Source organism: Catharus ustulatus, chromosome W, assembly GCF_009819885.2.
Source record: "Catharus ustulatus isolate bCatUst1 chromosome W, bCatUst1.pri.v2, whole genome shotgun sequence".
In the NCBI taxonomy this organism is placed as follows: Eukaryota; Metazoa; Chordata; class Aves; order Passeriformes; family Turdidae; genus Catharus; species Catharus ustulatus.
The window spans coordinates 3,388,580-3,408,204 of NC_046261.2; the positions used below are offsets into that span (position 1 = coordinate 3,388,580).

General features: G+C 42.6%; 1 protein-coding gene across 3 annotated transcripts in view; it reads left to right on the top strand.

Moving 5' to 3' along the window:
- Positions 1–19,164, top strand: part of LOC117005069 (zinc finger SWIM domain-containing protein 6) — a 255,440-nt gene extending 236,276 nt beyond the window's left edge. For all 3 annotated transcript variants that reach the window (XM_033076307.1, XM_033076305.1, XM_033076308.1), the window contains exons 13-14: positions 15,282–15,363; positions 16,608–19,164. In XM_033076307.1, coding sequence (XP_032932198.1) covers positions 15,282–15,363; positions 16,608–17,470 — 945 coding nt within the window. In that variant the 3' untranslated portion in view covers positions 17,471–19,164. The remainder of the gene's footprint in view (positions 1–15,281; positions 15,364–16,607) is intronic.
- Positions 19,165–19,625: the final 461 nt, after the last annotated feature.

The window sequence follows — 19,625 nt, forward strand, 5'->3', positions numbered from 1 at the left end:
CCTCATGCTGAGTTACTACTGCATACCCTGCTTTTTGGATTCCATTTTTCACAAAGTTGCTCCCATCCACAAAGAGTTCCCAATCCCCTTTTTCCAAGGGAGTGTCCTCTAGGTCATCTCAACTGGAGTACACCAGTTCAGTGGTCTGCAAGCAATCATGGGTTGGTTCCTGTTTTTCCAGGTCGACTTCTAAGAACACTGCTAGATTCAGAAGGTTAGTTACTTTTAACTACACATCATCTTATTCCAACCATACTGACTTGTATGAAGCAAAGCAACACAGAGTCCCCAGGCAGGTGCAAAGAGAGCCCCTTTATTGCAAAAACCAGTCCTTTCTAAGCAGTTAGCTGGTTATCAGTTTACATAGTTTTAAGGCAAAACAGCCCAGGTCAACCAACCACCATACACCACGATATGGATACGCAGCAGTCACGCAGCATGTCTCTCACATCTCTCACGTCTCTCACTTCTCTCTACCCCTATTCCAGCTGAGTCACTTTCCCATAGTTCCCTTCTACTTAGCCTAAGTAGAAAACCTGAAACATGATTTTACAAGGGTAACAAGGCCCTTATTTTATAAGGCTTTACCTGTATGCAACACTGATTGGTATTTAAACATCCTGCTTGGTGATAACCAGTGTCCTCCTTTTTGTTCCAATGCCGCTGTAACTATGGGGCACAAAACCAATCAATTGCTGTCCCAGGGTTAATTTTTTTGCTTCCTGGATTAGGAGGACTACATCATCAAGTTGTTTAGAAAAGTATGCAACAGGTGTCTTCCAGGATCCCAGCCATTGTGTCAATACCCCTAATGCCAAATGAGAACTTTCATGCACAAGCAGTTCAAAAGGTTTTTCTAAGTCTGGTAGTCCCAATGCAGGAGCAGTCATTAAAGTATATTTCAATTGTTGAAAGTCTTTCCTGCATTCAGGAGTCCAGATGAGGACTTCATCCTTTTCATTAACTGCCTCATATAGAGGTTTAGCAATCAACTCAAAGTTGAGTATCCATAGGTGACCCCACCTGACCATTCCCAGAAATGCTCTCAGTTGTTTTAGAAATGGACTCAGGAGTTTGATAGATCTTTTCTCTTTTCTTTCCTGGCCTAGACTCTTTTGTCCGTGTGAAATAATAAATCCCAAATACACCACCTCTTGTTTTACAATTTGAGCCTTTTTCCTAGAAACTTTGCATTCAGATTGTACTAAGAAATTTAACAGACTAATGACCAGTTCCATGTATTCATTTGCAGTCAAGGAAGCTATTAAGACGCCATCCACATACCGCAGCAATGTAACACCCTCATGTTCTTTTTGCCATCCTTCTAATTCCTTAGTTAGCTGGTTACCAAAAAAAATTCGACTATTTTTGAATCCTTGCAGTAATACAGTTCTCATAAATTGAGTCTTTCTCCCAGTCTTTGGACTTTCCCATTCAAAAGCAAACAGCTCTTAGCTTTCACTTTCCACATGGATGCAAAAGAAGACATCCCTTATGTATAACACTGTGAATCATTGATCTGAATTCTTCAAGGCTGTCAATAAAGTATAAGGCTTGGCTACCACCAGGTGCACATCCTGGACTATCTGATGGATAGCCCTAAGATCTTGTACCAGACGATGTTCATTTGAGTGTGGTTTCTTTACTGACAAAATAGGAGTGTTAAAATGGGACTGGCATTCCACAAGCAGTTTGTGTTCAAGAAAAGTTTATATTAATGATTTCAGTCCTTTCCTAGTTTGCAATTTCAAAGGGCATTGTCTTAGGAGTCTGGCACTTGGCTTCAAAGGGATCTTTACTGGTTCTGCATTCCTAGCTTTCATGGAATTCAGGTGACCCATACCAATGGGATGACTGCATTGTCCACTTCCTCAGTATGTCTGCTTCAGATTCAGGATTCTGTAACAGACAGACTTGGGTCTCCAAGACCCTTCTTCAGATATTCTTGGATATTTCCTTTTTCAAATGAAATTTGTGCATTTAATTCACTCAATGCATCTTCTCTAGTACTGGTATAGGACATTCAGGTATATGAAGAAATTGATGGGCTAACACTCGTTTACTAATTTCAAATTTTAATGATTGAAATAAAGGCCAATTTTCCTTTTGCCCTGTTGCACCAACAACTGAGACTTTGTGTTTGCTTAATTGTCTTTGTCAAGTATTTAAAACAGAGTACAGTAATTTCACGAGTATAAGGTGCACCGGATTATAAGGTGCACCTCCGGGAGTCAGCACTCCAAACAACTTGCAACAGTTTGCTCAGGGTTCTGGACTCTTTCTACTGTAGTTTTTGCCATTTCCATTTAATATCCAACACCAAAAATGGCACTTTAAGAGTTACTGGTCCCTCGGCTCCCACTGCCTGCCGCAAGGGGCTTGTGCAACTCTCATGCCCCCCCGCCTTGTCTGCCCTTCTATGCTGCTAAAATTTTCATGGCCTTATACAGGGCTAAGACTTTTACTACTACTACAGTCACTTTCTTCCATTTCCACATCTGCTCCCTGCTTTTGTCCTATATTTTATTTGGTCTCCCCTTATGCACTAATAAATCCATATTCTACTTGTTTTTCTGTCTGTATTTAATGCAACATTTACCTATGCTACAGGCAGAGCAACACCTTTTGAGTGGTTTCTTATCTTCCTTTTCTAATGGTAAAATACAGTAATTTCACGATTACAAGCCGCACCTGATTATAAGCCGCACGTCCGGGTGTCGGCAACGTTTAGGTCTTTGTCCATATATAAGCCGCACCTGATTATAAGCCTCACTTTCGTTTGCAGTGAGGATGCTTGCACAACTTTCACAAAGTTTCCAATTAGTAACAGAATCGCGGGATCGCGGAGTTTACTGGCTCAGCTCGGGGCCGGGCGAGCTTGGATCGGTCCCACTTTTCCCCTGCCGGGGCCATGCGGGCTCGGATTGTCCCCGCCATCCCCCTGCCAGGGCCGGGAGGGCTCAGATCGGCCCCACTTTTCCCCCGCAGGGCCGTGCAGGCTCGGATCAGCCCCACCACCTCCCTGCAGGGGCCGGGCGGGCTTGGATCGGCCCCGCTTTTCCCCTGTTGGGGCCGTGCAGGCTTGGATTGGCCCTGCCACCCCCCCACTGGGGCTGTGCAGGCTCAGATCGGCCCTGTTTTTCCCCTGCTGGGGCTGGGCAGGCTCCGGTTTGGCTTGGGGCTGTGCGGGCTCGCACTTCCGAGTTGGTAAATTTCTGAACCTCATCAATATATTGGCCGCACCTGATTATAAGCTGCACTTCCGGCTTCGGACCAAAATTTTAGTCAAAATGGTGCGGCTTATAATCATGAAATTACTGTAATTGGATCTCTAGGCACATGTATACATTCCTTATGCAAATCAGGATTAGTCTGCAAATCAAAAAATAAATCAACATCAGGGGATTTGTTCCACTTGCCTTCCCTTCAGCAAAATAGCATTAGTTTCAAAATGGTATTATAATTTACAGTCCCATTAACAGACCAATATTCTGGATAATCAAGCTTATACATCGGCCACCAATGATTGCAATATTTCACAAGTTGTTTTCACATCAGGGGATCGTCCCCCCAAGCTTTTTCACTTCCTTAAGACACAGCCCAAAGGAGAAGTTTTTGGGGTCTCTTATACCAGGAACTGTCAAGATAGCCCTGCTCCCATATTTAACACTTTACAAACATTTTAACACCTTCAAAATATTTTAAAACTTTTTACAACCCTTTTATAACTTTTCATAACCTTTCTCAAACCCGAGATTGCACTCCAGGCATCCCTGTGGTAGCGCATGATCTTACCCAAGCCTGTAACCAGTTACGTAAACCTCTCAGCCTCACACTGCATATTTTCAGTGTGACATGTGCAGGCAAAATACTTTAAAATAAAGTACCATATTTAATGTCATATTCTTTGTCCCAGAATGGGAAGTGTGGTCTACTTACAAGACCAGTGAAATGGAAAATCTCCCCAAAAATACTTCAATGTGTGCTGGAGTGCTGACAAGTCTTCTGGTCTGCTGAGTTGCTACCACTTTGTCCCATCTGAGGTGTCAGAAGCTGTCACTGAAAACTAGGAAATAAATTCTCCAACCAATTTGTTTGGTTAGAAAGATATTACTTTATTAACAGTGCTGGATGCATGGGGATTTCTCCTCAATGCATGCATAAGCAGCAACCTAACAGACCTGGTTATATAATGAAACTAATACATATTCATTACATTTCTATTACATATTCATTACAGTTCCCGAATACATGCATATATGCTAATTATTTATGTGAACTTATTTGGATATGAGTAGGGGTCTTTGGAGGGTCTTTGGTGGTCATTTGGGAACATCCCATTCCTCAAAATCCCTTTAATGGTCCTGGATCTTTCTGATGAATTTTCTTTTCTTGAGAGTATCTCAAATATGTGGTCAGGTTATGATGCACTTCTCTTATTCTTTGCTCTGGCACTCCATCTGTGTTCTCAAAACTAAGACATCTGCCAGTACATAAGTACATATTAATCACTAATGTAAGTAAACAAGGAAGTATTAGCTAGCACAAGACTATTAGTCACAAATGTAGGGAGTTAACACAAGGCCACATAATCTCTGGCATTTGCACTAAGCACTGCATGGTACCAAACTAAGCATTAACCATGGATATAGGGATGATACATGATTGTGCTATAGTTAAAAGAATTTTCCAACATCTTCCCCCACTGCTGCATAGATTCCTTCTTATAGCAATATAAATTGTTTGGTAATATTATTCAGAAAAAAAAAAAAATTTCCAAGACTGTTTGGTAAAAAAACCAGGAGCTCATTAGACAGCACCAGTTCCTGGAGCAGACAGTGTCTCTGATAAGCTCAAGAGGAGCTCAGCCATGGAGCTCTTTGTCAAGGTTGAGTCCTAAGGAGCATTTCTCAGATCATAGTGTGGCCAGGGGGTGGAGGGGGAGGAGTTAGCAATTGCAGTTGGCAATGGCATAGTTAAGAATCTCTGGGTAAGGATTAAGGGACACACAAAGTGGATGTTATCGTGGAAGTCTACTATAGGCCACCCAGCCAGGACAATGATGCCAATGAATTATTATTTAAGGAACAAAGGGACACCTCTAAATCAACCACCCTTGTCCTTATGGGAGACTTCAACTTGCCATATATTAACCGGGAACACCACACAGCTGGCACAAACAGGTCCAGAAGATTTCTAAAACACCTGAATGACAACATGATGGTACAGGTGCTAAGAGGAACTACTAGGAAAGGTACCTGCCTTCATTTGTTGCTTGTTAACAGAGAGGGGCCTGTGAGTGAAGTGGCAATTGGTGGCCATCTTGGCCACAGTAACCACAAAGCAATTGAGTTTAAAATCTCTATTGAGAGGAGGAAAGGTGCCAGCAAAACTCCAACCCTGGACATGGGGAGAGCAGACTTCAGGCTGCTCAGGGAACTAGCTAGCAAGGTTCCCTGGGAAAATGCTATTGAAGATGCTGGGGTCCATCAGGGCTAGTTACTTCTAAAGCACCAACTCCTGAGAGCTCAGAGGCAGGCAATTGCAAAATGTTGGAAGTCAAGCAAGCAAGGCAGAAGACCATCTTGGCTGAACTAAGGCAAAAAAGGAAGGTGTATGCCAAGTAGAAGCAAGGTCAGGTGACATGGGAAGAATACAGAGATGCTACTTGCCACTGTAGGGAGAAAATTCATTCAGCCAAAGCTCAGTTGAAGTTTGAGCTGGGCAGAACTGTGAGAGGCAATTAAAAGAGCTTTTAAAAATATGTCAGTAGCAAAAGACAGTGCAGAAATAACATCAGCTCGTTACAGGATGAGTATGGTCACCTCACAAACAGGGACATGGACAAGCCAGATAGGTTCAATGCTTTCTTCTTCACCTTGGTCTTCAACACTGATGATGGGCTAAAGGGGTCCTAGTGCCCTGAGCTGGAGGACCATGGCTGTGAGAATGATAAACTCCCAGGTGATCCTGAACTCGTGCAGGATCTGCTGCTCCAGCTGGATCCCTATAAGTCTATAGGGCCTGACGGGATTCATCCAAGAGTACTGAAGGAGCTGGCTGATCTCATCACTAGGCCTCTCTCAATAATTTTTGAACAGTCTTGGGAATCTGGAGAGGTCCCAGTTGACTGAAAACTGGCAAACATTGTCCCAATTTTTAAGAAGGGCGAGAAGGATGACCTTGAAAATTACAGGCCTGTCAGTCTCATTTCAGTGTGTAGTAAAATTATGGATAAGATTATTCTTGAAAGCACTGAAAAACACCTGAAGGACAATGCCATCATCGGTCACAGCAAGTGCGGTTTCATGAGGGGGAAGTCCTACTTGACAAACTTAATTTCCTTTTAAGACAAGGTTACCCATTCAGTTGATCAAGGGGAGCCAGTTGATGTAGTCTTTTGGGACTTCAAAGCTTTTGATACTGTCTCTCCCAGGACCCTTCTGGACAAAATGTCCAGCACACAACTGGATAAGTACACTGTGCAATGAGTGAGGAACTGACTCACGTGCCAGGTGCAAAGGGTTATAGTGAATGGGGTGACATCAGGCTGGAAACGGATCACCTTAGGGCTAGTGCTCTTCAACGTTGTTTTGCCAATCAATGGGGGCAATAGAATGGATACAGACAACAATAGGAAGAATGGTCTTATTTTACTATTAATATTGAGGCAAAACAGAGGTAAAAGGATACATTTAATAAAACAATAAGATGATTACTCGCTTGGATTTAGCAACAAGTAAAAATAAACACGGCAATGCATCTAATCTTTACTATATGAGAGAGAGAGAATAGTGATTGAGAAAGATATATCACCAATTGCCTAAATACCATCATCCAGAGTTCGCAGTTGCTGGGGAACCCCATTTCGCAGCAAGGACCTGGACAACCCTTCCTGGCAATTGAGAAAATCCTACAGTGTGTCAACCCATAGGTGAGGTCTCCACCCAAAAAAGGGGTCCAGCTTTTATAGACCCAAATTGACAAGTCTAAATGGCTTCTTTACCTTTTTGTGCAGAAAACATCTAGTTCTGATGGCCCACTTCCCAACCAGATGAGACCAGGGCTTGACCAGAGCCTAAACCCTAAAATATTGTACTAACAAGTCTTTAGGGATATCTGTTGAAAGCATTTCTTAATATATCCTACACAGGGTTATACAAACATCTCTATACCAGCTGGTTTGGCATTAAGAACAACTAATATAAATGTTTTAATCATCTATTTTTAACTAAAGAACCTTGATGGTATTAATAGCATCATGCTCAAGATTCATCTTGTAAGTCAACTCAGACTTAGGCCTGTGTCATGGTTTGACGCTGGCCAAATGCCAGACACCCACGAAAGTTGCTTGCTCACCCTCCCCTCCCATGGCTGGGCAGAGGAGAGAAGAAATTTAATGAAGGGTTCATGAGTTGAGATAAGAACCAGGAGAAAACACTCCTAGGGTAAAACAGGCTTGGCTTAGAGGTACAAAGTGAATTTATTACGAACAAAATCAGAGGAAGATAATGAGAAGTAAAATAAGCCCTTAAAGACACCTTTTTCCCCCCCAACCCCTCCCTCCTTCCCACCAACAGTGCATAGAGACAGGACATGGGGGTTTTGGTCACTTCATCACCCAAGATGATCTTCCACTGCTCAGGGAGAGAAGTCCTTCCCCTGCTACACCATGGGGACCCTTCCCACGGGAGACAGTTCTCCAATGTGGTTCCAATCTCACAAGCAACAATCCTCCCAAAACTGCTCTGATGTGAGTCCCTCTGCTGGGCAAACAATCTTCCCAAAACTGCTGAGGCCTGGGTCACTCTTCCATGGGGTATAGTCCTCCAAGGACAGGCTACTCCAGCTTGAAAGCAGGGGCCTCCTCTCTACACCACATCTCCCACTGGATCACAACCTCCTCCAGGCATCCACCTGCTCCGGAGTGAGCACCTCCCCCTTGAGCTGCGGATGGATCTTTGCATCATCCATGGACCTCCATGGGCTGCAGGGAGACAGCCTGCTTCACCATGGTCTGCACCACAACCTGCAGAGTAATCTCAACTCCAGTGCCTAGAGCACCTCCTTCCCCTCCTTTTTCACTGACCTTAGTGTCTCCATGTTGTTTCCCTCACATGTTCTCACCTTCTCCTCTTCTCTAGCTGGAATTCAAATTGCACTCCCACTTTGTTTTTATTTTCTTCTTAAATATGTTATCATAGAGGTGTTGCCATCATCTCTAATTGGCCCAGGATTGGCCAGCAGCATGCCCATCTTCAGAGCCATCAGGGCTTGCCTCTTCCGTACATGGTGTAAGCTTCTAGCAGTTTCTTACAGAAGGCACCTCCATGTGCCCCCCCCCCCCCCACCAAAAACCAGGGTGTGCAAAACCAACACAGCCTGCTATTCAGGCCTTAGCATATCAAACATATTCATAAACTACTTGGAAGTAAGACTTGAAGGGATACTAAGTTTGCAAAGGATACTAAACTGGGAGGAATTGCTGAGTCCTTCAGAGGCAGAGGCCCTGTAGAGAGACCTGGACAGATTAGAGGGCAGGGCAATCACCAACCATGTGGAGTTTAACAAAGACAAGTGCCAGATTCTGCACCTGGGACAGGGCAACCCTAGATGTGTGAACAGACTGGGGAACGAGAGGTTGGAAAGCAGAGCTGTGGAAAGGGACACAATCAGAATCAAGGAATAACTAGGGTTGGAAGGGACCTTTTGAGATTATCTAGTCCAATTCCCCTACCAAACAGGGTGACCTAGAACAGGTTACAAAGGAATGCATACAGATGGGTTTGGAATGTCTCCAGAGAAGGAGACTCTACACCTTCCTTGTGCATCCTGTTCCAATGCTCTGCCACCCTTAATGGAAAGTTCTTCCTCATGTTGAGGTGGAACATCTTATGTTTTAGTTTATATCTATTGCTCCTTAACCTGTCACCGGGCACCACTGTTATGAGTCTGGCACTATCTGCTTGACATACACTTTTGAGATATTTGTGTATATTGGTGACATCCCCTCTCAGTCTTCTCTAGACTAAACAGACCCAGCTTCCACAGTGTCTCCTCATAAGAGACCAGGACCTGGGGGTCCTGGTTGATGGCAAGTTGAATATGAGTCAGCAGTGTGCCCTGGCAGTTAGGAGGGCCAATGGTCACCTGGGGTGCATGAGGCACAGCATTGCCAGCCAGTGAAGGAAGGTGGTTGTCCTACTCTACTCTGTGCGGGTGCAGCCTCGCATCAAGTCCTGTGTGCAGTTTTGGATGTCACAATATAAGAACAATGTAAAACTATTAGAGAAAATCTGAAGGAGGGCTACAAAGATGGTGAAGGATCAAGAGGGGAAGTCATATGAGTAGTGTCTGAGGTTGCTTGACTTGTTCAACCTGGAGAAGAGGAGACTGAGGGGAGACCTCATGGCAGTCTACAACTTCCTTGTGAGGGGAAGAGGAGGGACTGACACTGATCTCTGTGGTGACCAGTGACAGGACCTCAGGGAATGGCATGAGGCTGTGTCAGGGGAGGGTTAGGTTGGATATTAGAAAAAGGTTCTTCACCCAGAGGGTGATTGGGCACTGGAATGTGATCCCTAGGGAAGTGGTCACAGTACCAAGCCTGTCAGAGTTCAAGAAACATTTGGACAACACTCTTAGGAACATGATGGGATTCTTGGGGTTGTCCTGCACAGGGCCAGGAGCGGCACTCAGTGATTCTTCTGGGTCCCTTTCAACTCAGGATATTCTAAAATTCTATGTAGAAGTAGTCATTCACACCTTTTTTTTCTTTCTTTTTTTTTTTTTAATTCTTTCCTCCTTCACCAATAGCAAAATTCAGTCCATAACCCCGTGTCATGTGAAAAGGGGAGATTTCCTCAACCCTTAGTGCTTAGTGTTTGATTTGTTATTCAGTACCCCCAGAAAGTCAAGACCCTTGTGCTTGACCAGTCTGTCAGGGTCCCATTAGGGGAATCCTTCACTGAACAGTCCTGCTGGATTGAATGACTTATTCAGGGACACACTCTAACATCATAAGGGACACCGCTCAACAGGTCTTCCACTTTATTAGAGTATGTTGCCCCCAGTTGGCAAGTGCTAATGCCTGTGGAGGACTCACAGTTTATGGAATAACACTTTATTAATATAAAATTGTGACAGGTTAAGATTTGAGGAGTCTTGGTGATAGTATCTGACTGCAGAAATGTGTTCAAAGCAATACAGAGACAAGGTCTAATCCTCAATAAAATGTTCAGTGCATAAGTATATGGTTCTTACCCAGTAGGTGTCTCTATGGGAGAGAAGACAGGTTCAGACCATCAACTGATCCCAGTAGTTATGATGGAGTCTTCCCTAACTTTTCCCCCATTCTCGACTTACTTTTATACTATTTTGTTTTGTTTAGGTGGAACTGGAGTGAGTCTAGTCATGTATACCTTTGTTATTCGTTGGTGTAAAATTGTCTTGCTTCAGTCTGAAAGATATAGTCAATAAAATCTAGAGTGCATGCCTCTTGGGGGATGGTGGTACCTTAGAGGGAGGTAACTTTAGAATAGAGGTGTGTGTTAATATCACAGTTAGGCTATAAGGAACCAAGTTCATCCAAGGAGAATGATTTTACCACAGTTGTTGGCTCAGCAACAAGATATCTCTCTCCCTTGGGTGACAGGTGTTTTGGGGTTTATGAACTGCCAAGTACCATTGAGTTCCCCTCCCTGCAAGGATTTCTACAGACTGGTCACGGTGTCTCCACACTGCTCCACCCTCCATTCCATCCCCCTTAGAAGGTGCTATGACTGCAGATTGTGGGTGTGGGGGAATAGGTTTCCAGCATGCCAAGCACATTCCATCCAGGGAGCAGCAGCTGCATTTTACCTTATAATTTCTGTATCATTATAACTTCTGTTAGGATGTGAATATAACTTCTCGGTTTCCTCTAATTTTACCCTCAACCATCTTTTCAAACCCTCTATTTTTGCTTTCATTCAGTGTACTTGGAGGTGTTATGACACATGTTATGACATGCTTCAAAAGGCAAGGTGTGAACTATCTGTCTGGCAGTTATCTGCTACCAGGACTTGAGATTACTTATTACTTATCAGTTAGATCTCTCTGCAGCTCACATAGCCCACAGAAAGAGACAGGGGCATGCAGGACGGTTCCACAAAAGATCTTTATTTCTCCTGTGAAGGGTGTCCTCCATGAATCCTGATAGACAAAGAACTAAGTCATATTTATAGATTTTAAGAGGATCATTATTATAACTAATAGAAAGTCATATAGAAAAACAACATCCAATCTAAGTTGAAGTTCTGTGAGTAAACTAACCAGTTACAAAAGCTAAATTCTAACCAATTATCTTCTAGAATGATAAGTGAGGGTCTAACATTTCTCTAGCATTAGTCATTCTAAGTAACTAGGATACCTTATCTTTCACAGAACATGCCAGGGGCCCTGCACTGAGGCCTTCTTAAGGAGATCTGTATTCTCTACAGCAAGCATAACCCAGGTTCTTGCTAATAGATCACTTGGGGTGGATTAGAGTGAAATGACACTGAATGGTTGGTGTTTGTAAATATATATATTTGTAGGGTTTATTTTAGATAAATTTGGGTGCAATGGAAAGCAGGTATGTAGTCATTTGGTTATTATCTATTGTAATATAACAATATAAAAGCTTAACACATAAGGAAATGCATTAAGGCGTGGCACTGCAGCCCCGTGGGCCCACCTCCACCCAGCTGCCGCGCTCCCGCAGCCCTGCCTCCACCCGGCTGCCGTGGCACTGCGACCCCGCCTCCACCCGGCAGCTGCGGCCCTGCCAGCTCCCCCCACGGCTCGCAGCTCACACTTCCGGGTTGGCAAATTTCTGAACTTTGTACATTATATAAGACGCACCGGACTATAAGGCGCACTTCCGGGTTTGGGCCAAAATTTTAGTCAAAAGGGTGTGCCTTATAGTCTTGAAATTACTGTAATTGGATCTCGCCCCTCAGGTGTGTCAACTGCACCATTCAGCTTGGTGTAATCTGCAAATTTTCTCAAGGTGCATTTGTTGCCTTTTTCTATGTCATTATGGAAGATTTTAATTAATACTGGTCCTGATACAGACCCCTGGAGGGACACCAGTTGTCGCCAATGTCCACTGGGACTCTGAACCATTGACCAGTACCCTCTGGATGTGACTCTCCAACCACTTTTTTATCCATCAAACAGTCTATCCATCAAATCCATCTCTCTCCAATTTAGAGAGAAAGATGTTGTGGGGGACTGTGTCAAAGGTTTTACTAATGTCCAGATAAATGACATCTGCAGCCCTTCCCTTGTCCACTGATATAGACACTCCATCATAGAAGGCCACTGGGTTGTCCAGGCAGGACTTGTCCTTGGTGACGCTGTGTTGGCTGTCTTGAATCATCTCCCTGTCCTTCATGTGCCTTAGCAGAGCTTCTCTGAGGATCTGTTCCAGGATCTTCCCAGGCTCAGAGGTGAGGCTGACAGGGCGGTAGTTCCCAGGATCCTTGGTTCTACCCTTTTTTAAGATGAGTGTAATGTTTCCCTTTTGCCAGTCACCTGGGACTTCCCCTGTCACAACTTTTCAAATATAATGGAGAGTGACTTGGCAACTACATCAGCTGATTTTCTCTAGACTCTGGGATGCATCTCATCGGGTCCCATGTACTTTTGCACATTCAGGTTCCTCAGGTGGTCACAAACCTGATCTTTACTTACAGTGGGAGGGACTTTGCTCCCCCAGTCCCTTTCCTGCTATCCATCCACTTGAGAGGTATTGAAGACTGAGGCAAAAAGTTTTTGAGTATGTCAGTCTCCTTTTCATCTGTTTTTACCAGTTTTCCAGCACTGTTTATCAAGGGGAGTATACCTCCTTTGACCTTCCTTTTCTGGTTCACAGACCTGTAGAAGCCCTTCCTGTCATTCTTTGCATCCCTTGCCAGGTTCAGTTCCAGTTTTACCTTTGCCTTCCTCACCCCATCCCTACACAACCACAACTGAACTTCATCCCTATACTCTTCCCAGGAAACCTGTCCTAGTTTCCACTGCCTGTGCATTTGCTTCTTTCCCTTTACTTTGACCATCAGATCCCTACTCAGACATACCAGTCTCCTTTCTTTGCCTGATTTCTTGATCCTGTGGATTGTTAGCTCTTGTGCTTTATGGAAGACTTCCTTAAAGATCTGTCAGTTCTGTTCCATTCCCTTGTCCCTGAGGGTAGTCTTCTAGGAGATCCCACTATCTCCCTTAAGAGCTCAAAGTTTGCTTTTCTAAAGTTCGGGGGCCTAAATTTACTCCTTACCTGACCCATATCCCTTAGGACTGCAAACTCCACCAGTGCATGATCACTGCAGCCCAGGCTGCCTCCAATCTTGATGCCCCTGATTACCTCACTTGTATTGGTGGCCAACAGATCCAGTAACACATCCTCTCTGATAGGGCTATCTATTACCTGGCTCAAGAAGTTGTCGTCCATGCATTCCAGAAGTCTCCTGAATGACCTACAGCTTACCATGTTACTTTCCCAGCAAATGTTGGGGTGGTTGAAGTCCCCCAGCAGGATGAGAGTTTGCAAGTGCAATGTCTCCTGTAGCTGGAGCAAGAAGGCTTTGTCAATAGGCTCCCCTTATTTAGGTGGCCTGTAGTAGACACCAACCACAAGGTTCCCTTTTTTGCCTTGATCTCTGGTCCTTACCCACAGGCTTTCGATCTGCTCATGGCTGTTCTTCAGAGACAGCTCTTCACTGTTGGTGATGACATCAAATACAAGGAAAAATCTAAATGTAAGAAATAATCTAAATATAAAAAATCAAAATGTCAATATCAAGATGGCAGCGATGAAAACACACTGATACAGTGTTACAGCTTTGAGCACTGCACTAGGTGTTGTTTTTCTCTTCTTCTTGTCTGTCTCTTTCCTATGCAAGCTCCCTCCACAAATTAGCAGAACCTTTAGGGTTAATATTCTCTTTTTCTAATCTTGGTTAGGATGCCAGGTGTCTGGCACTGTTCCCACACTTCACAATACACCTCTGCCTCTACTTCTTCCCCTGTCTCTTCTGAATAGTCAGTAGCCATTGATAGTCACACTCCAGTCATGGGATTCATCCCACCAAGTTTCAGTAATGGCAACAAGGTCATAACTTTCTAGCAGCACAGTGGTTTCCAACTCCTGTTTGTTGCCCATGCTGCACATATTCGTGTAAAGGCACCTCAGCTGAGCTGTATCCTTCCTAGAAGAACATCCCTTAATTCCTTTGAGATATTTCCTTGGTGTTTCTCTGTTGGCTTCTGTTACTTCAGGAGTCCCTGGCTCATCTCCATAAGACTGCAAGTGTGCTCCAGTGTGGTCAGCACATTTCAGAGTCACCGCCAGAAGACCCTCACTTGCACTCCATCCCTCTAACCTTGGCCTTTCATCCCACAGCTTCGCAGGTACAAGCCTGATGTAGTCCCCCTTCCCCCTCACATCTAGTTTAAAGCCCTGCCAATGAGCCCCACTAGTTCCTGAGCAAAGACTCTCCTCCTTCGCTGAGAAAGGTGAGTTCTGTCTGATGCCAGCATGCCCAGTGCTGCATAGGCCATTCCATTGTCAAAGACTGTCAAATTATGGTGGTGACACTGGCTGCGCAGCCACATATTAATAGACTGGACCTGTGTGTTTGTTCCAGTGTTGCTGCCTTCAACTGGAAGTATAGAGGGGAAGATAACTTGTGCCCCAGAATACTGGGATATATCTGGAAGTGTGTATATATGTATCTTTGCAGCATAAGCAACCAGTCAAATCACAGTACACTCTGACTCCTGTCTGTATTGTTGAAGTTAATGACCAAAAAATGAAGATGGGGGAAAAATCTCATTGGTTCAATTGCCCAACAGGAGTTGACATGTTTCCACTTTAAAGATATATATACATAGAGGGAAGTGACACAGGATAATTTAATTTGAATAACTGGGCTTTGTTTTTGGTTGGGGATGGGAGAGATTTTTTGTGGGGTGGTGGGGGTTTTGTTTGGTTTTTTTCTTCTCCCCAAATAAAACAGTTTCTCCTCTGGCCCAGAAGGACCTGCAGTTGGAACTACTCTCTGTGTGCTCTTCTAAGATAGCTGAGTAGTATTTATCAAGTCTTTTGACATATCAACTCAAACGAGGTAACAGAGTGGAAAAGGCAAGAGGCTGCCATTTTGAACCTCAGTCTATTTGAGTAACTTAAATCCATGACTGTTGGTATATTGTCTTGGTTTTACATTAGGATGAATCTGTACTTTGTGTTGTTTTAATAGGTGATGCGGATGACACTGTCAACACTGAATTGGCGACGACGGGAAATGGTGAGGTGGTTGGTAACATGTGCAACAGAAATAGGTATGTTCTGAGATGCTTCTCAAGGGCTCCTGCCTTTTTGTCAGCTAATCTTAGAGGCCTTTATCTTGTTTGTCAACACTCAGTGTCTGCTAATATCTCCCACCTTCTGTTCCTGTTTAAAATCCCTTTTTTAGAAGACAATAATTATGTCAGTGATGAGTGGGTTTTTTGAGCATGTAATAGAATGGGCACAGACCAAGTGAGACTTGATGCAGCGCAACTTCTTTCCTCTTCAAGGTAGGGATCTCCATAACCCAGATTTCCCCTTCTTCCCTCCATTTTGGGTTTGAGGCTGCAGCAGAGAAAAGGGTAGTGGTTATGGGATGTTACACTCTGCTACAATTTTGCTTACTCTGAAGGATGAGGCTTCAAAAGACTGGTGAGAGCACTGTCTTGTCAGCGGTGGGGAAGATGAACCAGAAAACCGGTGAATGAAATGCTGAGGTTGCCTCCCACTGTGTGGCAGACAAGATCTCATGAAAGGGTTCTCACTGTTGTTTGTTTTCTTGGTTTCATTTTTTTTAACCCCTTTGTAAATCCAAACTTAGAGTGTAATGCTTCTTTGTTACATGGTTATGACAGTGTGCAGGCCTCTCGTCTGCACTGGAAAGCAAACCAAACACTAATGCAACCCAAGCCTTTCTACAATATTGCTCACAGTATTTCCCTAATAAAAATCTTTATGTTCAAGTGCATATCAATTCGATACAAGATGTATCTGAAAAGCCTTTTGGGAGAGGGTAGAGGTTAGGGTTTTTTATTTTATTTCTTTTAAAGTTGTACTTTGTATTAAATGCCATGGTGTTCTGTTAAATGAGACATCTGACATGCTTTCATATTCTTTTGTGCATGTGTTATACCCTGAGATGCACATTAAGAAAAGAAGTTAAAATTGCCTTTTAAGTGTTTGGTGTGAGGGCTGCTTTTGAGTGATATGATTAGACCAAAAGAGACAGAACTTGTTATCCAAATTGTCTTAGATAACAAGTAAAACAGGTCACTTGTCTCACTGGGATATAAAAACTTATCTTGCAGGTTTTTTTGTTATCTGCATTTCAGTGATTGCTACAGAGTGTACACTTTGTTTTAATGTAATTTTACAGACATGTTATCTGGTTTAGCTTTTCTTGCTGAAGTTGGTCTCTTTCAGTGTACTGGCAGCCTCTTTGAATATAATCTTTTGCTGAAGATGTATATCTGCTAGGTTTTGTCAGTTGTGCCTAATAATTTCTTTCTCTTCCCAGGTGTTTATGCACTGGATAGTATAATGCAAAACTGGTTTACACTTTTCACTCCAACAGAAGCCACTAGTATTGTTGCTACAACAGTGATGTCCAACAGCATCATTGTCCGTCTGCATCTGGACTGTCATCAGCAGGAGAAACTGGTCAGCAGTGCTAGAACACTTGCTCTACAGTGTGCCATGAAGGATCCTCAAAACTGTGCCCTCTCTGCACTGACTCTGTGTGAAAAGGATCACATAGCTTTTGAGACTGCTTACCAAATCGTTCTAGATGCTGCTACAACCAGCATGAGTTACTCACAGCTTTTTACTATAGCACGATACATGGAACACCGTGGGTACCCTATGCGGGCCTATAAGCTGGCCACTTCGGCCATAACACATCTCAACCTGAGTTACAATCAGGACACACACCCTGCCATTAACGATGTTCTCTGGGCATGTGCACTCAGCCACTCTCTTGGGAAAAATGAGCTAGCAGCTGTAATACCTTTGGTGGTCAAAAGTGTCAAGTGTGCAACAGTACTGTCAGATATTTTGCGCAGGTGTACTTTGACCACTCCTGGCATGGTGGGACTCCATGGAAGGAGGAATTCTGGTAAGCTCATGTCACTGGACAAAGCCCCTTTAAGACAACTCTTGGATGCCACGATCGGAGCTTACATTAGTACAACTCATTCTCGTCTCACTCACATCAGCCCACGACACTATAGTGAGTTTATAGAGTTCCTCAGCAAGGCTCGAGAGACCTTCTTAATGGCTCACGATGGACACATACAGTTTATGCGGTTTATTGATAACCTAAAACAAATCTACAAAGGCAAAAAAAAACTGATGATGTTGGTTCGTGAGCGGTTTGGTTGATGAAAATGAGTGAAGGGAGGACGTGGTTTGTTTTTACTTGAGCCTGCCTTTATATCCTTTTGAACTTAAAGAAAAAAAGCCACACCGGTATTATATGTGTATAGTTATACTGAGTTTGAAAACTAAACTGTCATGTTGTGAAAGTTTGTGTGTTTAATTTTTTCCCTTTTTTTCTGTTTTTTGTGAGAGAGAGGTTAAAAAAAGTTTGATTTACACTGAGTATATGTTGTCAAGTGGCAAAAGCCCACATCACTCTCCTGTTCTTTCTGTATATGTTCACAGCCTCGAAAACAAAACATATTGCAATGGCTTTAAAAAATCAAACTAAGCACCTCCATCCTGTGATAAGTACCTCAAATGGATTCAGCTTTACTCCTTTGTAACTCTGTTATATTTCAACATATTTAAACAAACCAACAAATGAAATACTAGTAGTTAAAAGGCTGACCATGTGGCTTTGCAGTGCTGCTCATCCAGAAGCATGGCACACAAGGCTTGTGCATGTGGAAACTTAGCAAGTGTCAACATACATTCTCAGGGATTTATCAAAATAATTTTTTTAAGTATGAGAACATTTATTGTACTGTATATATATTATAGTATATGTCTGAATATTGAAAAAATCTAACGTTAATTTATAAAAAAAAAATCAAATCTATGTAATGCAAAATACTTGAAGTTGCATTAGCTTGGTTTTAAAGAAAAACTATCTGAAGGACTAAAATGAACCTTGCTTCAGAGTTGGCTCAGGTGGTGAACTATATGCTGGGCATCTATTCAGAGCCATCTTTTGGATTGCATGGTTGGAATGATAGCTACTAGGGAAGCTTTTAATTTATTTATATATATATATATATATATATATGTATACACACATAAACACATGCTTTTAACAGGCACTGTAGTAAAGAGGGACAACAAAAAATGCACAACCAGAGCAACAAGCCTTAGCATTAAGAATACAGTATGCCAGAACTGGGGTTTGTGCCTCCTAGCCTAGGAAACTTAAAAAAATATCATTTTTGACACAAAATGCAAAATGATTGACCTGATACATTATGCCTTTGCAGTGAGATAATAATAAGCTAACCTTTGTGCACAAATATATATATATATATTATATGTATTCTGCATAGGTATTTTGACTTTGTGCAGGACAGAAAGTTGTGTAGGTATGACTGTTCTACTTTTCCGTTAATTTTTCTAATATATTTTATTTTCTCTAGAATTACTCAAACAAAAACAACCTTCTATCTTGCCTTGTCTTGATGCTTTAAATTAACCAAAATGGAGATTTAACTACCAAACTGTTCATTATATTATTAAATACCAACTTTGATTACAGTATCGTGTCTGCTTTAGCTGATGGTTCTGTGTCCTTGTGTACTTTTTAAAACAGTTTTTGTTTTGGTGCAAAAGTTGTTCAGTGTCTCTTGTTCCCTTCATTAGAGAACATGCTAGAGGTATGTTTGTAGGTATTTTTGTTTAGAAAAACTATTTCATGCTCTCCATTTTATTTATTATAAGAGGTAAAAAGGTTGTACTTCATTACCCATGTAAACATGCCCATTAAGTTGAAATTAAGATTTGATACGATATCAATTTATTTATGTAACTAAATCACTGTTTTATAAACTTGTTACTGATAACAATTTTTTTTTTGTTCTGATTAAAATTAGTTTTTTGAAAGTTGATTATGCCTCCTTTACGGTGTCTGTTGCTGGAGTTAAATTATGTATGGATAGTTCATAGATCTTAAAAGTCCAGATTGCAATTTTGGTGCTTTATGGTGATAAGCAATGTGAACAAGAAAGAAATGTTTTGTTCCTCAAAAATCTGCTGAGGAACAGTAGTGTTCACAATTACAACAACTCCTTTGCTCATGGAGGAAGACTTGGTGTATCAGAGGGATGAAATGCTGCCTGCAATTCAAGATGTGTGGTCTATATAACGAACCATAAGTCTTGACAAATTGCCCTGGTGGGATGGAAGTGTGTGTGGGAGCGTGTTTCCAGTCAGTGGATTATTTGGGTGACCATGAAAGTTGAGATGTGCTGCAGATATATATAAGAACAGCTCTTACTGTTCTTTGGATTTTATAAAGCATTTTGTGTATTCTGAACTGTGCAACTCTCTCCACCCAGCATGGAGTTCA